This window comes from Dunckerocampus dactyliophorus, chromosome 6, assembly GCF_027744805.1.
Source record: "Dunckerocampus dactyliophorus isolate RoL2022-P2 chromosome 6, RoL_Ddac_1.1, whole genome shotgun sequence".
NCBI lineage: Eukaryota > Metazoa > Chordata > Actinopteri > Syngnathiformes > Syngnathidae > Dunckerocampus > Dunckerocampus dactyliophorus.
The window spans coordinates 32,754,290-32,778,190 of NC_072824.1; the positions used below are offsets into that span (position 1 = coordinate 32,754,290).

At 42.0% G+C, this 23,901-nt stretch overlaps 1 protein-coding gene across 1 annotated transcript in view; it reads right to left on the minus strand.

The window, feature by feature from the left end:
* The window catches only part of maml3 (mastermind-like transcriptional coactivator 3), a 142,656-nt gene extending 119,285 nt beyond the window's left edge, over window positions 1-23,371 (minus strand). The window contains exon 1 of the mRNA XM_054778272.1: window positions 22,316-23,371. Within this exon, the coding sequence (XP_054634247.1) occupies window positions 22,316-22,687 (372 nt within the window). The 5' untranslated portion in view covers window positions 22,688-23,371. The remainder of the gene's footprint in view (window positions 1-22,315) is intronic.
* Window positions 23,372-23,901: the final 530 nt, after the last annotated feature.

Genomic DNA, 23,901 nt, shown 5'->3' on the forward strand with positions numbered 1-23,901 from the left:
CCCTGTTGTCCTGGCTCCACGCTCTCCGCTGTATTGCACTCTGCAGTATTATCAGATAATGTGTTTTCTTTCCCCCTGCACTGCAGCCACTGTGCCACAATTATCTGGCTGCTGCACTAATGGCTATTGATGCAGCTGAGGGCATCATGCAGACACACACACACACACTCTTGCAGATGCAAACACTCATAAAAAATTCATGACACTGGCTCAATAGGAAGCTGTGTGTGTGCGCGTGTGTTGGGAGGGTGTCTGACCAGCCCTAGAAGGAACAACAAATGCCAGTAATCAGTCGAGATGACAAAGAAAAGGCTCATTATACAGTAAAGTTCTACAGTATACGCATGATCCAAATGGAGAATCATTAACCTGGCACGTGAATATTCGCGTGATTACAGGTCATTTCTACAGCTGTGTCTGTGTCCATTCTGCCGGAGTCTATGCGGTAGGTGATTCCCTCTAAGCGGAGGATTTCTCTACGCAACCAACCTGCATTGGGGAAGCTTTAAAGCACTAAGCCTCCTGGCTGAGACTCAACCTGGGATCACCACAGACAAGACTTCGAGAGATGGAGGCGGGGAAGAGTGGGAGAGAATCAAGGGTGGGTCTGAATGATCGTGCAGATTACAATGAGGGAAAATCAAAGGTCAAAGGGTGCTAGGAATAAAAGGGGGATGAGGAGTGTTCTTCATTTAAAAAATGGAATAACTGTAAAGAACTGGTGGATTGTTGGTAAATAATGTCTAGAAGCTACTGGTGATGTCAGTGACGTGAGGCTTAGCGACATCAACGCAAACCCCCGCTAGTGCCAATTCCATACAACACTGACGTTGGGGAAAAAAATAAATACACAACTCTCCACACCCTGTACACCCTGTACTGTTCCTTAGTATTAGCATATTTAATGTATTGTGTGGAGATATGGGTAATCATTACAAAAGCAATCTTCACTCACTCACTGTACTGCAAAAAGGATGGGTGAGGATCATTCATAATACCAACATACAAACCTTTATTTTTAAATTCACAAATATTAAAATTTGAAGATTTTGTGCTTTTTCAAACCGCTAGAATAATGTATAAAGTTAATAATAACAACTTGTTACCCAAAAACCTCATCCAGTATTTCTCTATCAGAGAGGAGAAATATGATCTTAGAGGAAAATTCAACTTAAAACATTTATATGCGAGAACTACGCTGAAAAGCCACAGCATTTCCGTGTGTGGAATTAAATGATGGAACGGACTGAGTAAGGAACTCAAACAAAGTACAGAGATAAGCAGTTGATGTTTGCTAAATACAAGGCAGAAGAGTCTTGACCATCACAAGGATGTTCTGTCAGGTTTGTTTTGATGCCACATCATTTGATAGAAATGAAAATGATCACCCTGTAGAGGGGGGAAATCAAAGACACCCCAAAAATGAAAGTAAAAAAATGATGCAGCACACTGGTCCATTTAGCCAAAATGTCATTGTAGCAACTCAAAATGATTCTCAGTAGTTTGTGTGGCCCCCACGTGCTTGTATGCATGCCTGACAACGTGGGGGCATGCTCCTAATGAGACTACGGATGGTGTCCTGGGGGATCTCCTCCCAGATCTGGACCAGGGCATCAATGAGCTCCTGGACAGTCTGAGGAGCAACCTGGTGGCGCCGGATGGACCTAAACATAATGTCCCAGAGGTGTTCTATTGGGTTTAGGTCAGGTGAACGTGGGGGCCAGTCAATGGTATCAATTCCTTCATCCTCCAGGAACTACCTGCACACACTAGCCACATGAGGTCGGGCATTGTCGTGGACCAGGAGGAACCCAGGTCCCGATGCATCAGCGTAGGTTCTGACAATGGGTCCAAGGATTTCATCCCGATACCTAATAGCAGTCAGGGTGCCGTTATCTAACCTGTAGAGGTCTGTGCGTCCTTCCAGGGATATGCCTCCCCAGACCATCACTGACCCACCACCAAAGCGGTCATGCTGAATGATGTTGCAGGCAGCATAACGTTCTCCACGGCATCTCCAGACCCTTTCACGTCTGTCGCATGTGCTCAGGTTGAACTTGCTCTCGTCAGTGAAGAGCACAGGGCATCAGTGGTGTAGTTGCCAATTCTGGTGGTCTATGGCAAATGCCAATGGAGCTCTACGGTGCTGGGCAGTGAGCACAGGCCCACTACAAGACGTCGGGCCCTCAGGCCACCCTCATGGAGCCTGTTTCTGATTGTTTGGTCAGAAACATTCACACCAGTGGCCTGCTGGAGGTCATTTTGTAGGGCTCTGGCAGTGCTCATCCTGTTCCTCCTTGCACAAAGGAGCAGATACCGATCCTGCTTAGGGTTGAAGGACCTTCTACGGCCCTGTCCAGCTCTCCTGGAGTAACTACCTGTCTCCTGGAATCTCCTCCATGCGTCCAGGTACCGCAGTGATGCCCTGGTCCAGATCTGGGAGGAGATCCCCCAGCACACCATCCGTAGTCTGATTAGGAGCATATATATACACACACACACACACATATATATACATATATATATATATATATATATATATATATATACACATATATACATACACACATATATATATACACATACACACATATATACATATATACTTTTTTGTCTTCTTACTGTTATTTATGATGTATTATTATTCCGATTACCATAGGAAACATGACATGGAATGCAGGAAGTGAACAACATGTACTGTACTAGATGTAGAATGGATGGGGGGTAGGATTAAATAAGCTTTGCTTCTTCCTACTCCTTTTGGACATGGGGAACTGTGAAAGGATGATTCATGAGATGTATTCCATTGGAACCTTCATGTTCAAATAAACTAAACCAAACCAAACCAAACCAAACAACTCATTTAAAACAATATACGATGCAACATCGGTGTTCAAACGCCCCGGGTTTCGTAGCATTTTCGACAAAAATGATTGGCCTATTGGTTTACGGCCAAACAGTGCTCGAACAGAGCATCTAGGGCTGCAACTAGCGATTATTTTCTCCGTCAATTAATCTGGGGTGTCCCAAGTGCGGCCCCGGGCACATTTGCGGACTAAAGCTGTATTTTTTGCACCCACGGCACATTCTAAAAATACAATTTAACAAGAAAACTATAAAAACAGCAAAAGTGGAAAAATCTGCAGTGATTTTACTTGAACGAGGTCAAAATATGAGGAGAACAAAGTTGTAATCAAATGACAAAAAGTCAGAATTTTACGAAATATCGTAGTCATATATGAAAAAAATCATTATACTAGCATAGTGTTGAACGAAAACATGTCATTTTTGGAAAATTAAGTTGGGGAAAAAGTTATAATATCATGAGAATAAGGTTAAAATATTATAGGAATAACGTCATAATATCACGTGATGAAAGTTGAAACTTGAAAATTTAAAAACAAAAATCAGAAACAGCAGAAATTTTACAAGAATAAAGTTTAAAAAAATTTAGAAAAAAGTTTTAAAGTTGCAATTTTACGAGGATAAACTTGTAATATTATGAGGAAAAATAATGCATTTTAGTAGCGTAGCAAAACGAAAAGAAAAAATATGTTTCAAGTTGTAGCATGTGACAAAAAACCAAAACAAAATAAAGTTGTAATTTTTGGAAAATTAGGTTGGGGAAATAGTTATAACATGATGGGAATAAAGTCAAAATATTAAGAGAATAAAGTATATTACATAAAGAACATTTCTGAAGATTTAAGAAGAAAGTTGAAATATTTGGAAAATTAAGCAAAATTAGGAAAAAGACTGAAGTTCATACTAATAATACGCTTTTTCATTTATACTGACAGGCTGAAATCACAGCATATTTACATTTTTCAAACAATAAACCCAATACTAAAATAGTTAATTGGTTAATTGCTTCATCGATTAAATCGTTGCTGCTCTACTTAATAGCGCCACAAATGATCCTCCAGTATGACCTTTCAAATAAAAGTACAGCACAGCTTTCTGGTTCCTATTTAGTGTAATGCTGCTAGATTTGATTGCATAAAAGCGGCAAAATATAAACCGAGATATTTCAAACCAGAAGTTAGACAACTGTTTTTATTGTGTAGTCCCTCATAATTATGTGAAATACTGTATGTCCTTCAACAAGCTGCAGTAGGCATTTGTAGTCCCTGTGACTTGTTAGCTGATCAAAGAGAAAGAAACTTTTGTTCCGGAAACAATCCAAAACCCAATGACATAAAAAAGTGTGAATGCTTTTCAGCTCAAGCACCGATCAGTCCAGTCGATTCAGATTCTCAAGTGCTTGTTATCAGCGGAACAAATGACATGAGTGTGTTTAAAAAGAAAGACAGCTTTAAACATCCCTGGTGCAGAAAAAGCGTAAAAACATATCATCACTCTGTTAAAATAATGGCCTCAGTCAATTTTCATGTTTTTGGGAAAACACCACAGTAATGCACAGTCAAATAATGCTGTTTCGTGCTTGAATGCAGCCTATTATTTGTGCAAAATTATGCATATTTAAGCTAATTTTATTTATTCTTGGGCTAAATTGACTTTCAAGCATAAAAATGGCTAAATGAACACAAATACAAATGCAAGGCATTCAGAAGACGCATTCAAGAAGTAATATGTAGTATTCTACTCTCTTCACTAGGTGTCAGTCATGTTACTGTAGAGCAGTGGTTCTCCATTATCACCTGTAACGTTATCTGAAATGTTTTCACAACCCCCCGCCCCCCATTTGAAATACTACTGAGAAATTTATATGTGGTGTTAAAATGTGTTTGCCCCCTTTCTTATCTTTTTGCATGTTTGTCACACTTAAATGTTTCAGATCATCACACAAATGTAAATATTAGTCAATGACAACACAACTCAACACAACATGCAGTTTTTTCATTTTTTTATTAGCAAGGGAGAAAAAAAATGTAAAGCTACAGGTCTCTGTGTGAAAAAGTGATGGCCCCCTAAAGCTAATAAGTGGTTGGGCCCCCTCCCCCCTTAGCAGCAACAACTGCAATCAAGCGTTTGCTATAACTTGTCTCTTACAGCGCTGGGGAGGAATTTTGCACAATTGTTGTCATTCAGCCACATTGGAGGCTTTTCCTTTTGAAGGTCATGCCACAGCATCTCAATAGAATTCAGGTAGGGACTTGGACTAGACCACTCCAAAGTCTTCATCCATTCAGAGGTGGACTTGCTGGTGTGTTTTGGATCATTGTCCTGCTGCAGAACCCAAGTTGCTTTCAGCTTGAGGTCACCAACAGATGGCCGGACATTCTCCTTCAGGGTTTTTTGGTAGACAGCACAATTCATGCTTCCATTTATCACAGCAAGTCTTCCAGGTCCTGAAGCAGCAAAACAGCCACAGACCATCACACTACCACCACCATATTTTACTGTTGCTATGATGTTCTTTTTCTGAAATACTGTGTTACTTTTACGCCAGATGTAATGGGACACACACCTTCCAAAAAGTTCAACCTTTGTCCCGTCAGACCACAGAGTATTTTCCCAAAGGTCTTGGGGATCATCAAGATGTTTTCTGGCAAAATTGAGACGAGCCTTAAAGTTCTTTTTGTTCAGCAGTGGTTTTGGTCTTGGAACTCTGCCATGCAGGCCGTTTTTGCCCAGTGTCTTTCTTATGGTGGAGTCATGAACACTGACCTTAACTGAGGCAAGTGAGGCCTGCACTTCTTTGGATGTTGTTGTGGGGTCTTTTGTGACCTCTTGGATGAGTCGTCACTGTGCTCTTGTGTATCACTTTTTCACACAGGGCCACGTAGGTTTGTTTTTTTTTCCTTAATAATAAAAACTTAATAATAAAAAAATGTAAAACTGTATTTTGTGTTGAGTTGTGTTGTCATTGACTAATATTTACATTTGTTTGATGATCTGAAACATTGAAGTGTGACAAACATGCAAAAAAAAATAAGAAATGAGAAAGGGGGCTCTTTTCCACCCCACTGTATTTATTCACCTGTACTGCACAGACTGAACTCAAAATTGAAACCAACAAAGTGGAGAGCAGTGACGCATACGAGCGTATTCAGGAGTCAAACTGCAAGTTGAGTACGACAAATTCGTACACGTTTGCAGGTTTGCACTTGAATGTCCTCCCTGCTTCTCACGCGTCCCCCAGGGGGGTCCTCCACCACTATTTAAGAAGCACTGCTGTGCGACGATACTGTGTCGTTCTGAGCTGCTGTTTAGAGTGTGGACTGTAGAGGGCAGTGGCGTTCTGCATGCTGGGTTAGAGCTAGCTTTTAGGAAATAAGTCATGAGAAGAAGACAACTTGGACGCGTTGAACTGCTGATGCTGTGTTTTGAGCATGTTGAGTGCCTGTAAGACTGTATTGCCCTGTCTAGTTGAAATACAACGGCCATTTGCAGCCATCCTGACGTGGTGGCATTAGGCATTAGGCAGATATTACGTGACATCGATGAGACGATAACCACCACAGGAAGTACGCTGTCCAGAACAAAACAACAAGGACTTCTTCCAACGCTAACGTGCGAGTCTGTTATATCTTATTTATATCGAATATGTCTGATTTATTACATCTACCATATAGGGCAATAGGAGTGTAAAAGTGGCTATAGAGGTGTTATTTCATAATAATAATAATAATGTTCATAATGTTATGTTAAAAAACAGCAGTGATCCATTTTTAACCTGCTCGTGTCAAAGTCTAAAAATACAAAGCACTATGGCCCACAAATATGTACTTAACTGTTTTGTACTTATTAGTTGAAACACTAGGTGGAGCTAGTGTCTTGAACAAGACAGTGTTTCCACAAAGAAAGCAATCACAGAAAAAATATTGCAGAGGGTAACCACAAATGGCGGAACCAAGGTGACGCAAGATTGCAAGCGAGTGCTACGCTTAGCAGCCTATGATTGCCGCGTCAACAGAATGACGGTATTGGCCGATAGAAACGGAATCTACTGTTAAATGCGGAATCTCCCAGAAATTGACATCATGAATGAAATGAAAAGGAACGTGTGTGTATGCTTGTGTGACTCGCGGCTGTATGAGTGTGTTTACAGCGTGCTGTGTTTGCCACTTGTTAATAACGCGGAAGGAACTGCATCGCAACTCCTCCTTAACCACAAGCACGGCCTTTAAAATTTGAGGATCCTTTCCTGTTTCTGTCCAGCTCTTTTATTCACTGACACAAAAAGCACACAATCACACACCGTATGTACACTGTAAAAAGGACCCTATATGCGTGGAGATGCCGGTAGGCCAGTAGGGACCGCAGTATGCGTGCGCAACTTTGTTGGAGCCAATTAGCTGAGCTAATGTTTTGCACCACAGTTGTTTTAGTAGTAGTAGTAGTAGTAGTAGTAGTAGTAGTAGTAGCAGCAGCAGTAACAGTAGCAGCAGCAGCGACACAGACGTCACACAACATTGACAAGTTGCATGCTTTGAGGAACAAAAAGTAAACATGGCCACTTCTTTTCATGTAAAATGCAAAATTCAAAATGTAAAATTTAGTAACTCGTAGCTTAACAGTTACAAACCGATGCACAGTTTGTAGTAGAACACGTTACTTCATTCTTCACTTAGTCCAGTGGTGTCCAAAGTGCTGTCAGGGGCCTATTTTTTTTTTTTTTTTATAAATTAGACCACGGCACATGGCAGAAATATAATTAAAGAAAAAAAACAGTGCAAAAGGCACTATGTAAAGGGGAAAAGTTTGAATGTTGACGGTGTTCACAAATACACAAAGCTTTGTCTTTCATGATACTGGACGTTAATATTTAAATATGTCATTTATAAAGAAGGAATCCTTTTTTTCTCCCCAAGAATGCACAAACAGCAAATGTATTTATATATCAACAGATGCAATCACATGCATTTACAAAACACCGCCTTACAAAACACCCGTTTTTTGTTTACACAATTAGACAATATGCGGCGGACAGTGCTCTTATTTTGAAGGCCGGAAGTGTGTTGTGCATGTAGAGAATGTGTGTTGACGGTTAAGATGAGCTGGTCCAAGAATAAAAAGGTGTCTCTTGTGCTGACTTCTCTCGGAACTCGCACAACGTCGGCGGGCGTCATAAAACGCTGACTTGCATTAACAAGCGGTAAAACACACACAACGTAAACACACTCATACGGAAACTGAAGCTAACCCCGCTAGCTTCTGTTCACGCTCAGTAAGAGAGGGGGTTCAAAGTTTTTTCGCCAACTTTTGCCAGTGTTTCATGTATCCATTTCGACATGTTTGGGAGGGGGCGGGCTAGCTTTTGCGATGAGACGGTCCCCACACAATCACGATAACAGCATTTCATTCACATTAACAGTAGATTCCATTTTCATTGGTCAATTCCGCGATTCAGTTAACGCGAAAGTCCTAGGGCTCTAGAGAGGCTGCCGTGTGGTCGGCTTTCTGAATTAGTGTTGCCAAAAAGCTGCAAAAAGCCAAAGAAAATGCAAAAAATTGGGGATTTATTTCTATTGGACTTATTTATTCCTTCTTTTTAATAAAAAAAATAAAAGGAAAAATCCTACTTTGCGGAGACTGACTTGTGGCGGTTGGGTCTGTAACCAATTAGCCACTAAAACAAGGGATTACTGTATCTTGGGTATTGGGTCAATCTGCATTCTTCTTCTCTTCCTCTCTTGTTTCTACTCAATTATTGTTTATTGAGCACGCTCACTGACAAAAACAACCTTGCACACTCGGGGCGATATCGATCCTTCAATTATGTTTGGACTGTCGGAAGAAGCCCCGATGGAGCCCACGCAAGCACACAGGCAGACACCTTCGGTACAGACACTGGCAGCGAAGGAGAAGTTTCCAGATTGCAAATGGTCATGAGACGGCATCTGTAGCACACTGCAACCTTCTGCTGCGCTGAGAGCACTTTTACTGCTACCTCAGTCCCACAGTGATGATGGTGTTCACTGCCATGAAAGACACACCAGCAGCTTGTTCACACAACGGCGGCAGCATTGAGACCAACAGAGCTTTTTCATCAATTCAAACAGCAATTTCCCAAATTTCACACAACAAATTCAAAATGAATCAGTAGGGTTTTTATTTGTACGGCCACCAGACTAGACCCAGCACTGAAACTCACACCCAGGGTTTCCCCAACCATTATATTAGGGCACCCAGCATACAAAAACAAAAAATGTAAAGCTACATGTCCTTGTGTGAAAAAGTGATTTCCCCCTAAAGCTAATAAGTGGTTGGACCCCCTTAGCAGCAACAACTGCAATCAAGCGTTTGCCATAACTTGCAATGAGTCTCTTCCAGCACTGAGGAGGAATTTTGCACAATTGTTGTCATTCAGCCGCATTGGAGGCTTTTCCAGCATGAAGCGCCTTTTTAAGGTCATGCCACAGCATCTCAATAGGATTCAGGTCAGGACTTGGACTTCAGGCATTCAGAGGTGGACTTGCTGGTGTGTTTTGGATCCTTGTCTTGGTTTTGCTATTGTCGTGGTTAAATGAAAATGTACCATTTCAGGGACAATGACATTGGATTTCGTTTCCGCATTTTGAAAGGTGCTGTCGCTCTTTGGGGACCAAAAAATATAAAGAACACAAAAAATATACGAAGAACACCATCGGCTAGCATACTGTATGAACAGATTGAACAAATTCATGTCTATATTTGTCATATCATAACTTGAAGGTAAACTTGGTATAAATGTTCAGCCTGAATAATTTACACTGTCACTCACCACACCACTGGCACACATCCGTAGCATCCGTAGCACAAAAGCAGTATCAAAGAAGCAACCAATTAGGCTATACATTCAAGCTAGCACACATGTGTGAAAAAAGTGATTGCCCCATTACATCTGGCGTAAATGTTAACGCCACATTTCAGAAAAGGAACATCATAGCAACAGTAAAATATGGTGGTGGTAGTGTGATGGTCTGGGGCGGTTTTGCTGCTTCAGGACCTGGAAGACTTGCTGTGATAAATGGAACCATGAATTCTGCTGTCTACCAAAAAATCCTGAAGGCCATCTGTTGGTGACCTCAAGCTGAAAGCAACCTGGGTTCTGCAGCAGGACAATGATGACAATGATGAAGTCCAAGTCCTGACCTGAATTCTATTGTGATGCTGTGGCATGACCTTAAAAAGGCGCTTCATGCTGGAAAAGCCTCCAATGTGGCTGAATGACAACAATTCTGTAAAATTCCTCCCCAGCACTGTAAGAGACTCATTGCAAGTTATGGCAAACGCTTGATTGCAGTTGTTGCTGCTGGGGGGGCCCAACCACTTATTAGCTTTTCCACACAGGGCCATGTAGCTTGCATTTTTTTCTCCCTTTATAAGAAAAAGTTTCATTTAGAAACTGCATTTTGTGTTGAGTTGTGTTGTCTTTGACTAATATTTAAATTTGTTGGATGATCTGAAACATTTAAGTGTGACAAACATGCAAACAAATAAGAAATCAGGAAGGGGGCAAACACTTTCACACCCCTTTATTTCAGCTTCTGTAGCTTCAGTTTGTCTCCTTGCTGGTGTAAATAAGACATGTTCCGAAGGGAGGGGCAAAACCTTCGGTGACTGACACACGAAGAAGGATTTCAGCAGACCCAAAAACAAAGTTGACTGTAATGATGACAAAACGCACGCACTAAAATAGCAGAGCAGAATTATGTTATTTTATCAACGCGTGTCATTTCTTTACTCTTAACATTCACTCAACAAAAAGGTAAAAATGTTGTGGTTCCAGTCTGAAAGGAGGGAAAACTGCAGAGGTTTGCACTGTGTGTGTGTGTGTGTGTGTGTGTGTGCGTGTGTGTGTGTGTTCCTGTAGAACATGTGAACAAGCGTGGGAGGAGGGAATGTGGTTTGCAGCCACCCCAGATTAAAAACAAGCAGTATGTGTGCACAGGAACTGAGGGGCAAGGGTGAGAGGAAGCAAATGAAGACATAAGCGCTGCAAAACGTTACACAAAAGAAAAGAAGCAGTGGAACTGTGATTAAAGAAGCAAAAACAGGGGGAGGCGCTGGAGGAGTGTCGACCAAGTCCGAGCCACATGCCGGTGATGTCACGGCTGTGAGTGGACGTCACACACTGCATGTGCGCGCTGCATGCCATCTCGTGGTTTAAATATAGAAGTCTCAGCTGACAATAAACACACTCTTGCCACCAACATCATCTACGCCACATTAGTGCTTCACTAAAGCTGAAACCAGAGAACATGGGGGGGGGGGGGGGGGAAGCCTAGGATTCATGAAAACTCAGCCGCCCACACTCTGGCCTGCCAGGAGTTGAGCCGGACATCACTACGAGTGTGTGTGTGTGTGTGTGTGTGTGTGTGATAGCGAGACATTCCTTAGCAAGGTGGCTGCCAATAAGCGAGCACAACCAAAGACAGGCTGTCCTGGACTTATGAACCCCTCGCAGTGCACCTCAGTTGCACAGCTGGAAGCTTGCTGCCGATTAAGTAATCAGATCTGACTGCTTGTTATGTAAAAAAAAAAAAAAAAAAAAAAAAGGACATGTTATGATTGTTCTTAAAAAAAAAAAAATAACTGTTGGTCACCGTTTAGGATCCTGACTGGGAACAAAGGCTGGACACCATTTCTACACGACAACTTATAGAAAATGTGTTTCATTGTTAGAATGAAAAGAAATAACACACCCCATTCCTTAAGCATATTGAGACAAAACTTTCTGATTGTAAAATAACTCACAGGGATCATCTTTAGTGCCGTATTTTCTGGACTAAGTCACACTTCGTAGCAACTTACAGTATATTCAGGTGCCACTTATGCAGCGGAAACTCAGTTAGCGTGTAACGGTTACATTTACACCAACATTTCGCCTTGCTTTGCGTACATTTTCCAGTTTGAAATTTTGTCGTGTTATTAATAGACAGGTACTGTATTATCCCCAAGAGAAGTTCACAACACGGCGTAAGTCCAACACTGTTATTCAGGTTTCTTTTTTAAATCACAAAAGGTCCTTGTTAGCAGCTTGCTAACACATGGAAACAGGAAGTCAGCTCAGTCGCCCGTCTATGATGTAATCCGTGGTTCACTCTGTAGTTCTTTGCTAACTACCACAGTTACACCACAAGTGTCCAAAAATGTTAACACAAAACACGTTTTTAGAGTTGTACCATTATAGTTTTCCATGCGTAAAACAATTCTAAATGCATATAAATGACGCCTGAAAGGGATAAGTGAACATTTAAGGTTACGTTTACCTTCACAGAAGATGTGATGACATGTTGACAAAGACACGACGTGTTTTGCTATGAGTTATTTCTCAAATTCAATCGTTTTTCCCACCTTCTGTATCAAAATGCTGGCACTTGCAGCTTTCTTTGGCTCAATTTGCACATTATTTTGCAGCCATTGATCAAAAGAAAAACAGAGACTTGAAGTGAGGAACGCTGCTGAATGCAGGAAATAACACATGGCAAAACAAGAAGGTGGTGTCAGTGTTGATCTTGCTGCCACATTGTGTCTTTGGCAACAACCACGTCTTCAAAGAAGGTAAGCACCATCTGAAATGTTCATGTATCCATTCATTTGTCATTGACGTGTGCATTTTGTGGGGTTTTTTCCTGCATGTACAACTATAATTGTAACACATTTTTGGCTTTCTAGAACAGATTCATTGGATTTACATTATTTCTTATAGGAAAAATTGATTTGGTTAAAGTACATTTCGGTTAGAGTCAGACCCGGAACGGGTTTATGATGCGAACCAAGATTCCGCTGTCGATAAAAACATTAGAGGTGCAACTGAAGCGAGCCGTACGGTACAGCGGTCTCGGTTCGACACATGAACTGAACGATACTCTAACCCGAGTCCCAAATGTCACATGACATCAGTCCGCTCACATCGAAGTCCCCTTGCGATTCGCTGTTGCTCCTCCGCGGTAAAGGTGAAATCCTCACAGGCGGAAGCAATCAGCGTTGCGTCACAAGCGGCATGTAAAACTGCATTTGTCATCTTTATTATCATAATTAGATGCATATACTGTACAGTGCATACAATTCAAAGCACATTGCATTTGCAGAGGCTAGTCACATGCAAAACCTTCGAAAAAACAACAGCAAAAAAAAAGTGAATTGTGGACCAATTGTGAAGTGAATTGAACTCCAATACGGAAATGTGTTTTTCTACACTTGCTTGTTGTTGTTGCTATTATTTTATAGCTTCAGTTTTGTATGTGTTGCCTTGACTTCGGCTGTATTGCCATTCAGATAATTGCTTTTCTTTATTTTATAATTGTTTATGCTTGTTAGCAACCTAGATGTGTACATGATTGAAATCCTATTGAATCTATGAACACGACTATTGATGAATTATGTGCAGTTACATTTGACTTTATGATTATTTTTGCAAGGTTTTTGTTTAAATGAGGAAGGTGTAGCTGCACCACACACACTTCATTTACAAACTATACTTTTGACTTGAAAGAAATGTTGGTCATTTCAATAAAATACCACTTTAAAAAGGTATAAATCTTATTTTTGTAAACCGTGACATGTAAGTATCGAATCGAAGCGTGAATTTTCTATATCTTTATACACATTGATAACAAGGAGGTTTTGTGCTAAAAATACAGTACCAACACAGCAGGACTAACAGAAACAATATGAAAACACAAGAGTCTGAATAAAAATATGCACAAACGGAGGGAAAGCGTGTCAACAAACCGCCACAGGTTCAAAAAGCCTTTTTTATGACCCGTTCTCCTTTTGTTTCTGACCTCAGTCACAAGCAAATGGTTAGTTTCGGTTATGTTGTCAACTGCTTAAGGCGTCAACGTAAACGGGCTCCAGTGTATTTGAAGCACGGGCTCATGTTTCTTGAGTTGCGTTCTTTACAATGTGCCCCGGCCCACCCGTTTTTACTTGGGTGTTGCGGTGTAAACATAGCATCAATCTACACTCTGCTGTAGTAGCTCCCGTCAGGCAGCGTGGGACACAATTTTCACGTTTTGTTACTAGCACGAACGCTCTCTCGCTCTCTCTCCCGGCACATGGTATGAACAAGCTCACACTTGTTTCCTGTGCTCCTTCCTGAATATCACCTAGGAAGATAAGCACACTAGAGAAAACGTGTAAATATAGCACTAAGTGACCTCCATCATGAACATCTATCATTTATAGGGGTGCACGATAAATAGCGGACCAATCCGATAACACTGAAAAATAGCTCTGATGATCAAATCAAGCTCTCCTTTTTTCCTCCTACCTTTGACATTAACGGCCTGTCGCAACTTCCCTTGAGCTCACTGGTAAACCAACATTCAGTGTTTCGGAAGAAGACACTTTGTGCGCTAGCTGCATCAGATGCTCCGCCATGAGGGGGGAAAGAAAAAACATGGAGCTTCAACGTCAAACCTCATCAGCCACCTGAAACGCCAGCATCACTACGACACTCGGGGCACAGGGCTTGTTCCTATCGTCACGGCATTTGAAATGTGGAAAAAAGTCTGCCAGAGACGACCCGAGGGCTAACGCGATCTGTGATTTCATCATGGCGCGGGACCACCGGTCCGTTACCATTTTTGAAGATACCAGCTTTTGCCGTTTGTAAAACCCTTGGAGCCACAATTTGCTATTTTTTTATGTTTTATTGATAGCAGCAATGTCATGATATTTGGTAAGGACAAATCTACAGGTACAGTTTGTCAAATCCAAGTTTGTCTGAGGCGGTCTTACCTCCAGGTGTGCACAAACTACAGATACATTTTAGAAATGATAGGTGGTGGTTAGCATTCATAACCACTGATTGCATAAGGGTGATTCTCCTGAAAGGGGTACCACAGAGGGTGCCGTCGCTTTGAGGGGAACGATGCATAGACTAGTGATCTGCAGCTATGACCATATAAAAATATACTGCAAACACATTGAATAAAGAGGGGCAACAGTGTCAAATACGTGACATTTTGTGGCATGCACGAGTGTGACGATGTAAGAAATAATACAAAATGGTGGGTCTTACGTTTCAGCTGCTATGATTTCCCAAGTACAACACCTCAGCAAACACATTTTGTTGTATCCAAAACATGTACTTTAACCAAAATCTGACAAAACGTTACGCCTCGTTAACGCAAGCAGTGTAGTCCGCACACAGTGTCACTAAAATTTGAATCGAGGTAGACTATAAGTAGGGTCCCATGCTTTCCTATATAGGATTTTTTCCTATACAGTCGAAATGATCGCTGTTTCATGGTTGACTATGGTCTATTATGAGTCAAAAAGACAAGTCATATGTAGTATTCTGGTCACTACTAGGGATCAGTAATGTTACATTGATGAGACATTACCTGCATGACGCCAGCCATCGACCAAGAGTTCAGCATGCTAAAGCGGCAGTGGTAGATTTTTGGCTTCTTACTTTGACTTTCTTCCCCACTCAGTTTCAAACCCATTAAGTTTAGAATAAATAAATTGGAGGCTAAATAGTTAGCTTGGTACATTGCTATTGTTAAAACGGAGGCCGTCTTTCGTGACGCTTCAGAGATCCAGCAGCCTGCGCAAAAGCGGTGAGCAATGTGGTGTAAACAAATAATAATGTTAAAACACAGGTTTCCTATGCTCCAACTACAAAAACATTCCATTTATTAATATAGAATCATACTTGACGGAAATTCACCTATCGCAGTTGGGTCTGGAACCAATGAACTGCAATAAATGAGGGACGACTGTACAACAAAGACACATGAAAGAAGCGAAGCAAGTGGCAAGGTTGCTTCGTTTAAGTGTACGAGGAACGTGCTCCTGGACCTGCTCCATGTGTAGAATGCCTACATAAATAAAACTGAATTGAAGTGAATGAATAGGAAGCATTATGTGTCAGGAAAAAGGTCATCTGACTGATCGGGCAGGACACCATTTTTGGACACATTACTTGTGACTATTTTGTTATTAGTACCGCTATTGTGTTTGAAATGATCTCAGTGGAGACTTTTATTTTCTATTATTATTGTTGTGTTTGAAATCAATGAAAAAAGAAAATCTAAATTTTTGCATACAAATGTTGCAAGTTCAGTTTGAGTTCCCCCAACAAATGGCAGTAGAGAAAGACATATAAGTGATACTTTCCATGATTATTGGCTTGCCTCAGCCCTGACATGAGAGTCGCGGAACCAATGTGGTCTGGAACCCACACACAACTAGGCCTGTAACTAATGATTATTTCCTTAAGCATAGGTCACAACCGGACGTACAATTTTTTTGGCCGTGCGATTTCTGGCGTTCCCCAAATCGCTGCGTTTTTTGTTGGGGTTTTTCTGTACGTGGAAAACCGAGTTGTGGTGACCGTGAAGTAGGAGTAAGACCTCGACACGCATGGAGGACGTACGAAATGTCTGAACGTACGTTGGCCTAAAGCTGACACCAGCAAAACGTACGAAAGACACACGTTGACCATACAGATGACGGACGAAGTGCATCAGTTTGTCTTGCAACCTGAAACAACGTAAGCTCCCGTAGAGAGATTCTTTGACACGACAAAGAACCTCTGCAGCTGGGCTGCAGCTCGAACATCAGCACGTCACATCATGCGCTTGCTATTCAAGATTCAAGAGAGTTTTATTGTCATGTGCATGGTAAAACAGCAGTTATACCATGCAATGAAAATCTTATTCTGTTCATTCTCCCAAGAAAAGAAAGAAAAACACAAGAAAGAATAAGAACATAAGAAACATAAACACATATACATAAATACCAATAAATTAAGCAACAACAACAGAAGAGACATTAATACAAGTAAATAATACAAATAAATAAATAAATAAAGTGCTATGAGTGTGTGTTGCGTGCGGCGTGTCTGAGTGCTTCATTGAGAAGCCTGATGGCCTGTGGGTAAAAGCTGTTTGCCAGCCTTGTGGTCCTGGACTTCAAACTCCTGTAGCGTCTGCCTGACGGTAGGAGTGTGAATAATGAGTGTTGTGGATGTGTGCTGTCCTTGATGAGGTTGTGTGTTCTGCGTAGGACTCTAGTTTTATAAATGTCTTGCAGTGAGGGGAGGGCTGCCCCAACAATGTTCTGTGAGGTCTTGATCACCCGCTGGAGTGCCTTCCTATCACGTGTTGTACAGTTACCGTACCAAACAGTGATGGAGGCGGTAAGGACACTTTCGATAGTGCATCTGTAGAAGCAACTCAGGATTGTGGTGGACATGCCAAATTTCCTCAGTCTTCTCAGGAAGTACAGTCTCCTTTGGGACTTCTTCAGAATTTGTTGGGTGTTGTGAGACCAGGTGAGGTCCTCGCTGATGTGTGTGCCAAGGAACTTGAAGGTTTTCACCCTCTCCACCTCAGTCTCACCAATAAACAGGGGTCTATGTGGCTCCTTTTCCCTTGTTCTTGGGTCGATGATCATCTCTTTAGTCTTATCTGTATTGAGAAGGAGATTGTTATCACGACACCAAGCTATGAGGTCCGCCACCTCTCTTCTGTATGATGTTTCAACACCACCAGTGATCAGTCCGATGACTGTAGTGTCATCCGCAAATTTAATGATGCTGGTGTTGTTCTGGGAGGCCACGCAATCGTAGGTGAAGAGCGTGTAGAGGAGTGGACTCAGCACACACCCCTGTGGGGTCCCAGTGCTCACAATTCTTGAGCTGGATGTGCGGTTGTGGACTCTGACTGACTGGGGTCTGCCCGTGAGAAAGTTAAACACCCAGTTACAGAGGGAGGGAGACAGGCCAAGTGTGAGGAGCTTATTTGTGAGTTTGTGGGGGCTGACTGTATTAAAAGCAGAGCTATAGTCTATAAATAGCATTCTGACGTATGTGTCCTGGCCCTGTAGGTGAGAAAGGGCTGTGTGGATGGCAGTGTTGACTGCATCATCCGTGGACCGGTTCTGGCGATATGCAAACTGTAGAGGGTCCACAGTTGCCGCCGGGATGCTCTTTTTGATGTGGGTCATGACTATTCTTTCAAAGCACTTCATAACAATAGGAGTGAGTGCTATAGGGCTATGCCTTTCTTGTGTTTTTTCAGCACAGGCTGAGACAGGAAGACACTTCTTAAACCAGGGGTGTCCAAACTATGTCCACTAAGGGCCGCTTTTTTTTTTTTAAACCAACCCCTACAAAATATTTAACATAATGTATATATATATATATATATATATATATATATATATATATATATAGATAGATAGATAGATATAGATATATTTATATTTACACATAGAAATATTGATTCATTTCATCAGTGACAGAGCATATTATTATTATTATGATGAACTGTTTCTCCTTACATTACTTTTTGGCTGTTTTTTTTTTATTTTTACAAATATTTCAATGTTCTTCTTTTCTCATACTCGTATGACTTATTTTCATACTATTTTGACTTTATGATCATAACATTATCACATTCACCCAACCTCATTTTCCTAAAATTCCAACTTAATTCTTTGTTTGGTTTGTTTCTTATATTACAACTTTTTTCCTGTAATATTTCCTATGTGTTTTATGTTAATATAGTGACTTTATTCCCTTAATATTTTGTCTTTATTCTTGTAAAATTACTGCTTTTTTTCCATTTTGCTGTTGTTTTTAAAAATGTTACTGTTTAATAGTAATTTTAGAATGTGCTGAGGGCCAATAATAAAGCAGTCGCGAAATTGCGGACGGAATCGCAGAATTTGCCAATAAAAACGGAATCTCCTGTTAAACACGGAAGCTCGTGGCACCGACATAATGGGACTGAAATGCTGTCATCGCGAGGAGGAGGAATATTTGTGTGGGGAAGAATTTTGCCAGCGGACTGCTCGATCATGGTGGCATCGCCACACAAACACTACCCGCCCCCTCCCAAACTAAACATGGCGAAGCGGCAACCCGAAACACCGGCTAAGTTGGCGAAAAGAAGGTGGAAAGTCACCTTTTTCTCGTCACAGAGCGTGAGTGGAAGCTGGCTGCTTGAGGACCACATACTTATTTCATATCATATACAGTACAAATGAATTCATGACATGACTCATGACATTGCTCATATGTTGCCTCTGTTCAAATAAACGTACCAAAAATGAAAAACCTGCACCGGATTCAATAAATCACCTGTATTAGACGTTCTCCGAACCTGACTGACTAAAAACCTGTCAAGGGAGTCAAAATGTAAAGCAGAAGATGCATTCAGAATGTGCATCTTTTTTGCAGTGATCAATCATAAATCACATTCCATCATTAAAAAACATGTAAAAAGATAACTGTTCAATGCTAAGCTCATGAAAACATTCTAACAACCGTGATGATTGGACACCACATGATTTTTGCTTAGTGACTATTAACCATAGCTTAGTGTCTTGCTCTGCACTTGGCGTAGCAAAACAGCAAAACAGAAGGCATTCAAGGCGCTTCCCACACTAATTAACGAGCGTGACGGCAGCAAACACAAAAGGCAATGATTGTTATTGGCTTTGCAGTTCCTGTACTTGGTCAGTATTATCTGTGTAGCAGAAACTGTGTATTTTGCAAGCAGCACAACAATGATAACTTCCACTGAAAATCATTTGAAACCATGCAATTACTCTTCATATCAGAGCCACTCAATGAAACCGTGATATTCCTCTTGGGTTTTTGTGTGTCTGTAAGTAATGTGCAATTCTAATGACACGATGGATCGAGAAATGTGGTATTTTAAAAAAGAGCAGTGGTGTTTAAGGAGGACACTAATTATGTCTAGCTCGGAGATTGTAGATGCTGCGTCAGCCACAGACCAACTAAATTCACACGTATTATTTTCTGTCTATTTTCCATCATTTATGAATACTTAAAAATAAAGTTTTGTTGTTAAAATACGGCTGTTTGATATGTTTCTACTCAGTTCACGAGACGAGACGAGACAATACACGGGATTGGGTCTACAAGAGTGAGACGAGACAAAATGTTAACATTACTTTTAAGAAAAGCACAATAAAAAATATAAAAAATATATGACAATCTACTAGTTAAATTTCTACTATATTACACTCTCCTGTACTTCGTGTGTATGCTAGCGGCCCCGCCTCCACCCACCGAGACAAAGAGACTGCTTGATTGACAAAAGGGCTCACTCCACTCATGCTGTCGTTCTACAAAACAAACGCGCCAATGCACAGAGCGAACCCTTCTCCTGCCTGTTCAGAGGTACGAGAAGAGGAAAACAGACACACACGCACAAGGCAACACTTTGAGGCCGGCAAGAGTACCCACTTCATTTTCATTTATTGTGCGGTTAATTAATTTATTAGTGTCCCAGGCTAAGTTCCCACGAGACTTTTTTTCTGAGCGAGAAATCTTGTCATGTTCTATTCTCGCGAGATCGCGAGACACCCCTACTTTCTATACACCGGGATGCGTCAGGCGTCACATCGCGTATTAAAAGTGTCTTCTTCCGGAAGATTCTGACAGGTTTTATTGTGTCCATATACTAAAAAATGACTTATTTCAGCTCCAGCAGCTTTAGTTTGTCTCCTTCTTGGTGTGAACATTGCCCCTCTCTCTGGCTTTGCTTCTTCTCTTGTGATTTGAATGCGGTTAGGGGCAGTGCCATGACACTAAATGTTCAAAAACACTAAATCTTTCTTCTCCTGTAGTGTTTTTTTCCTCTTGATTATGCATTTTTTTGACTGATTTGATTTATACGCTGGAGTGAGTTATAGTGTGGAAAATACAATACACATAGAATAGAACACCCTTGTGAACATCTCTGCAGGTTCGGAGAACGTGTCATACACGAGTGTGCGTATTGAAAATGAACGGATGCCTGAAATTCTTGAAGCTGAAACCACAAACCAATTAATTCAACAACAAGTGCCCCGTTGCACAATTAGTGCTTGCCTCTACATCCGAACGCACGGCACATGTACCACCTTTTGAAGAACAGTTTGTCACAGCTAACCCTACGGCAATTTGTGTCTGCATGCTTGCACACAATGTGCAACGACCAGCTTGGCTTTCCTCGAATGCCTGCTTCTGCAGCGACTACATACAGCCATCTAGCTGCAGCTCTGCTCTTCTGAGCAATGAAACAGCAAAAGGACAGCATGTGTTTGTGGTGCATGTCTAAACTACCTGTGAACACAGTGAACGTTACCGTCAGTGACATAAGCAGCAGAGAGGAAGAGCCGCTGTGTCTTTCATAAAAATAATCCCTCCATCATCAGACATTTTGCCATTGCCAGCCATCTAATGGAGAGTCAGTCAAATGTCTACAAGCGCAACAAGCTTTATGTCCTCGCTTGGCTCACACAGTAATAAGTGTGACGGGGCTGAGAAATGAAAGGCAGACGTTGCATCTCAAAAGGAAGAGGACCCGGGCTCAGTGCAGCAACAAAAGGAGAGTCGCTGTTGACATTCCAGACATGAGTCTTTTCTGAGGAAACCCGAGTGTGCCCACAGGAGATACAGTACAAAGAAGGATTCCACATACTTTGTCTGTGTCCGTCCAGTTCGATGGTCAAAACGACAGTGAGAATCCCACCCACAATGTTCAATTCTTGTCTATTATTTCGTCCGTCAATCTTATTACATGAAATTAGTCTGAAGTAACCTGAAGTCAGATGGTACGGTCCCCTTGATGAACAGGTGCTTGTGATATGAATTCACTATGTTTATGGTCCTTTTTCTCAAATAAACCATATTCAAATGTGTTGTTTACTTAACAATGTGCCTTTGGGAACATGATAAAGGGGATCCAATCATGCCCACACGATATCCCTGTCACTCCCTCCAGAACTTTTCAGCAGTCACCTTTTCATGTACGCTTATTCTGGATTATTTTCCTCTACACTGTAACATTGAGGACTGTCACAAAAAGGCTATCGAAAGTCTGGTGGCACGCTTGATGAGAATACTGTTGCGCTTTAGTTCCGCTAAAGTTGCTAAAAGCAATCCAATGTAGATCTCTATATGCTAAGCTATCTGAACAAAACATCTCCATCTCAGCTCCGTTACAGGTGACAAATCCTCCTATGTAATATCCAATGAAATATCCCATTCATTTTACTTAGAGAAGGCGTCACAGGCCAATAATTTCCCCTGGGGAGCATTTTGGACACCTTGCTGTAGTCCATGTTAACAAAGCAGCTGGGGGACTGGGCTGCTGGAGAGCATATTACAAACCTGGAGCCCTAATTGCAACACAACAAGGCCTACTTGCACAACAACATACACTTAACCCACAAAAAGGAGAAGTTGTTTGGAGTTAAAGCCTGAAAAAGCTAAAGTATCAGCTCTGTTTACACAGTGCTCATGATTTAGTAGTAGTTCTTCCTTGCAAACAGAAGCACTGAGTTGGCATCCTTGTTTGAAAAGTGACGAACAAGTTAGTAGCACTCATGCATACGGAAGTGCTTGCAGCGTGTCAGTGCATGAGTGAAAGGGGTCTCACGTCCTTACCGCTATAAGCGTGTTATTCCTCTGTTCCGTGGAGCAGGCAGAGTCCAGGTCGGGCTGCTTGATCTGCGGCTGCTTGCTCACGCCGCCGGCCGACTTCTTGGCCCTCTGCTCCAGACTCCGCTGGTACAGACTAACCGTGTCCCTCCGCTCTATCTCCAGCTGCTCCGCGTGGGCTTGCTGGTACCTGTTCTCGCAGTTGACGTGGTGTCTCCGGCAGCCCTCGATCCGTTGCCTCAACCTCTCCACAACGGTGCTGTGCTTCGGGATGCCCACGGCTCCGGCGGGCACCACGCTCCCGGCGACCGGGTTCATGCTGTTGTTGATGCAGATACTGCCGTTGGGTCCGGCAGCGGGGGAGGCGAAGTCCCCCATCACTGGAACCAGTGGCTGCTATTTTGAAGGAACTTTCCTCCAGCGTCCAGCCTGTCTCCACCGCCACTACCTACCCGTTCACCCCCAGCGAAGGGTCCCCGGGAGCCGGGCAGCGGCGCTGGAGCAGCCTCTGAAGTGAGCGCTTTAAAGGGCACCGAGTCTCCAAGTCATACGGTTGTGAGCTCGTATTCTTCCAAAAAAACACACAAATGTAAGCGTGTTTAACAATTAAGCGGCTCTCCGCTACTGGCGACAACTCCACCGGAAAACCAACAACACGGCGACGGTGCGAAGGCAGGCACTCGGCGGTCAAAGCGACCAACCGTCCCGCGGATGAGCAGCGGCGGTGGCAGCAGTAAACTTGCCGCTATACGGTGCTGTCCTTTGAGGAAAAGTTTTGTGGCTTGAACCGAACGGGTTCCGGACTTTCCCAGTGAACTTGCATGTCACACGGTTATTGCTTTGAAGGGAATACTGATGAAGATGTCGGCTAGTTTTGCTGCGAGGCATCAAGAGGAGTCCGGACGGCGCTAAAGGCGAATGTAGGAAGCAGTGGCGGAAGTGTGTAGTCACTGGCGGCCCCTTGCCACCATCACCATAGCCAAGGAGCTTCTCCACCATGCCAGCGGAGTGATATCAGGAGTAGAAGCAGCTCGAGGCTGTGAGGAGCCCCCTGATGGACATCCGGAAAACACGGCGCGGAGTTCAGAGGAGGATCCCCGGAAGAACCAGTATAGTCCCGTCTTGGCGACCTGCAACTAGACGCATCTCAATACATTAGAATATCTTTGAAAAGTCCATTTATTGAAGTAGTTCAAATGGTTCAAAAGTGAAATCGGATTCAGTACACACACACGGTGACACTGTTTAGGTGATTATTATTTTGCTCTTTGCAATGCTTGATTTTGATTTTGGAATTTAGCGTCATAAAATGTATGTTTTTTTCGTGAACTGTTTATTAAAGTGCATTTTTGTTGTAGCGAAGCCTTCGCCACACCACCTGCATAAACTCATAAATAAATAAATATATTTAAATAATAATAATAATATAATATAAAAAGGAAGGAAAGAAACAACTTAAAAAAAATAAATCAATATTCCAATAAATGTGACTATCATGACAAAGTTATTTGATTTCAGAAATTGAATTCAAACTGTTTCTACGGACATACTGAAAAATCAATGGATGTTGGGGCTTGGGGAGCATTTTGATA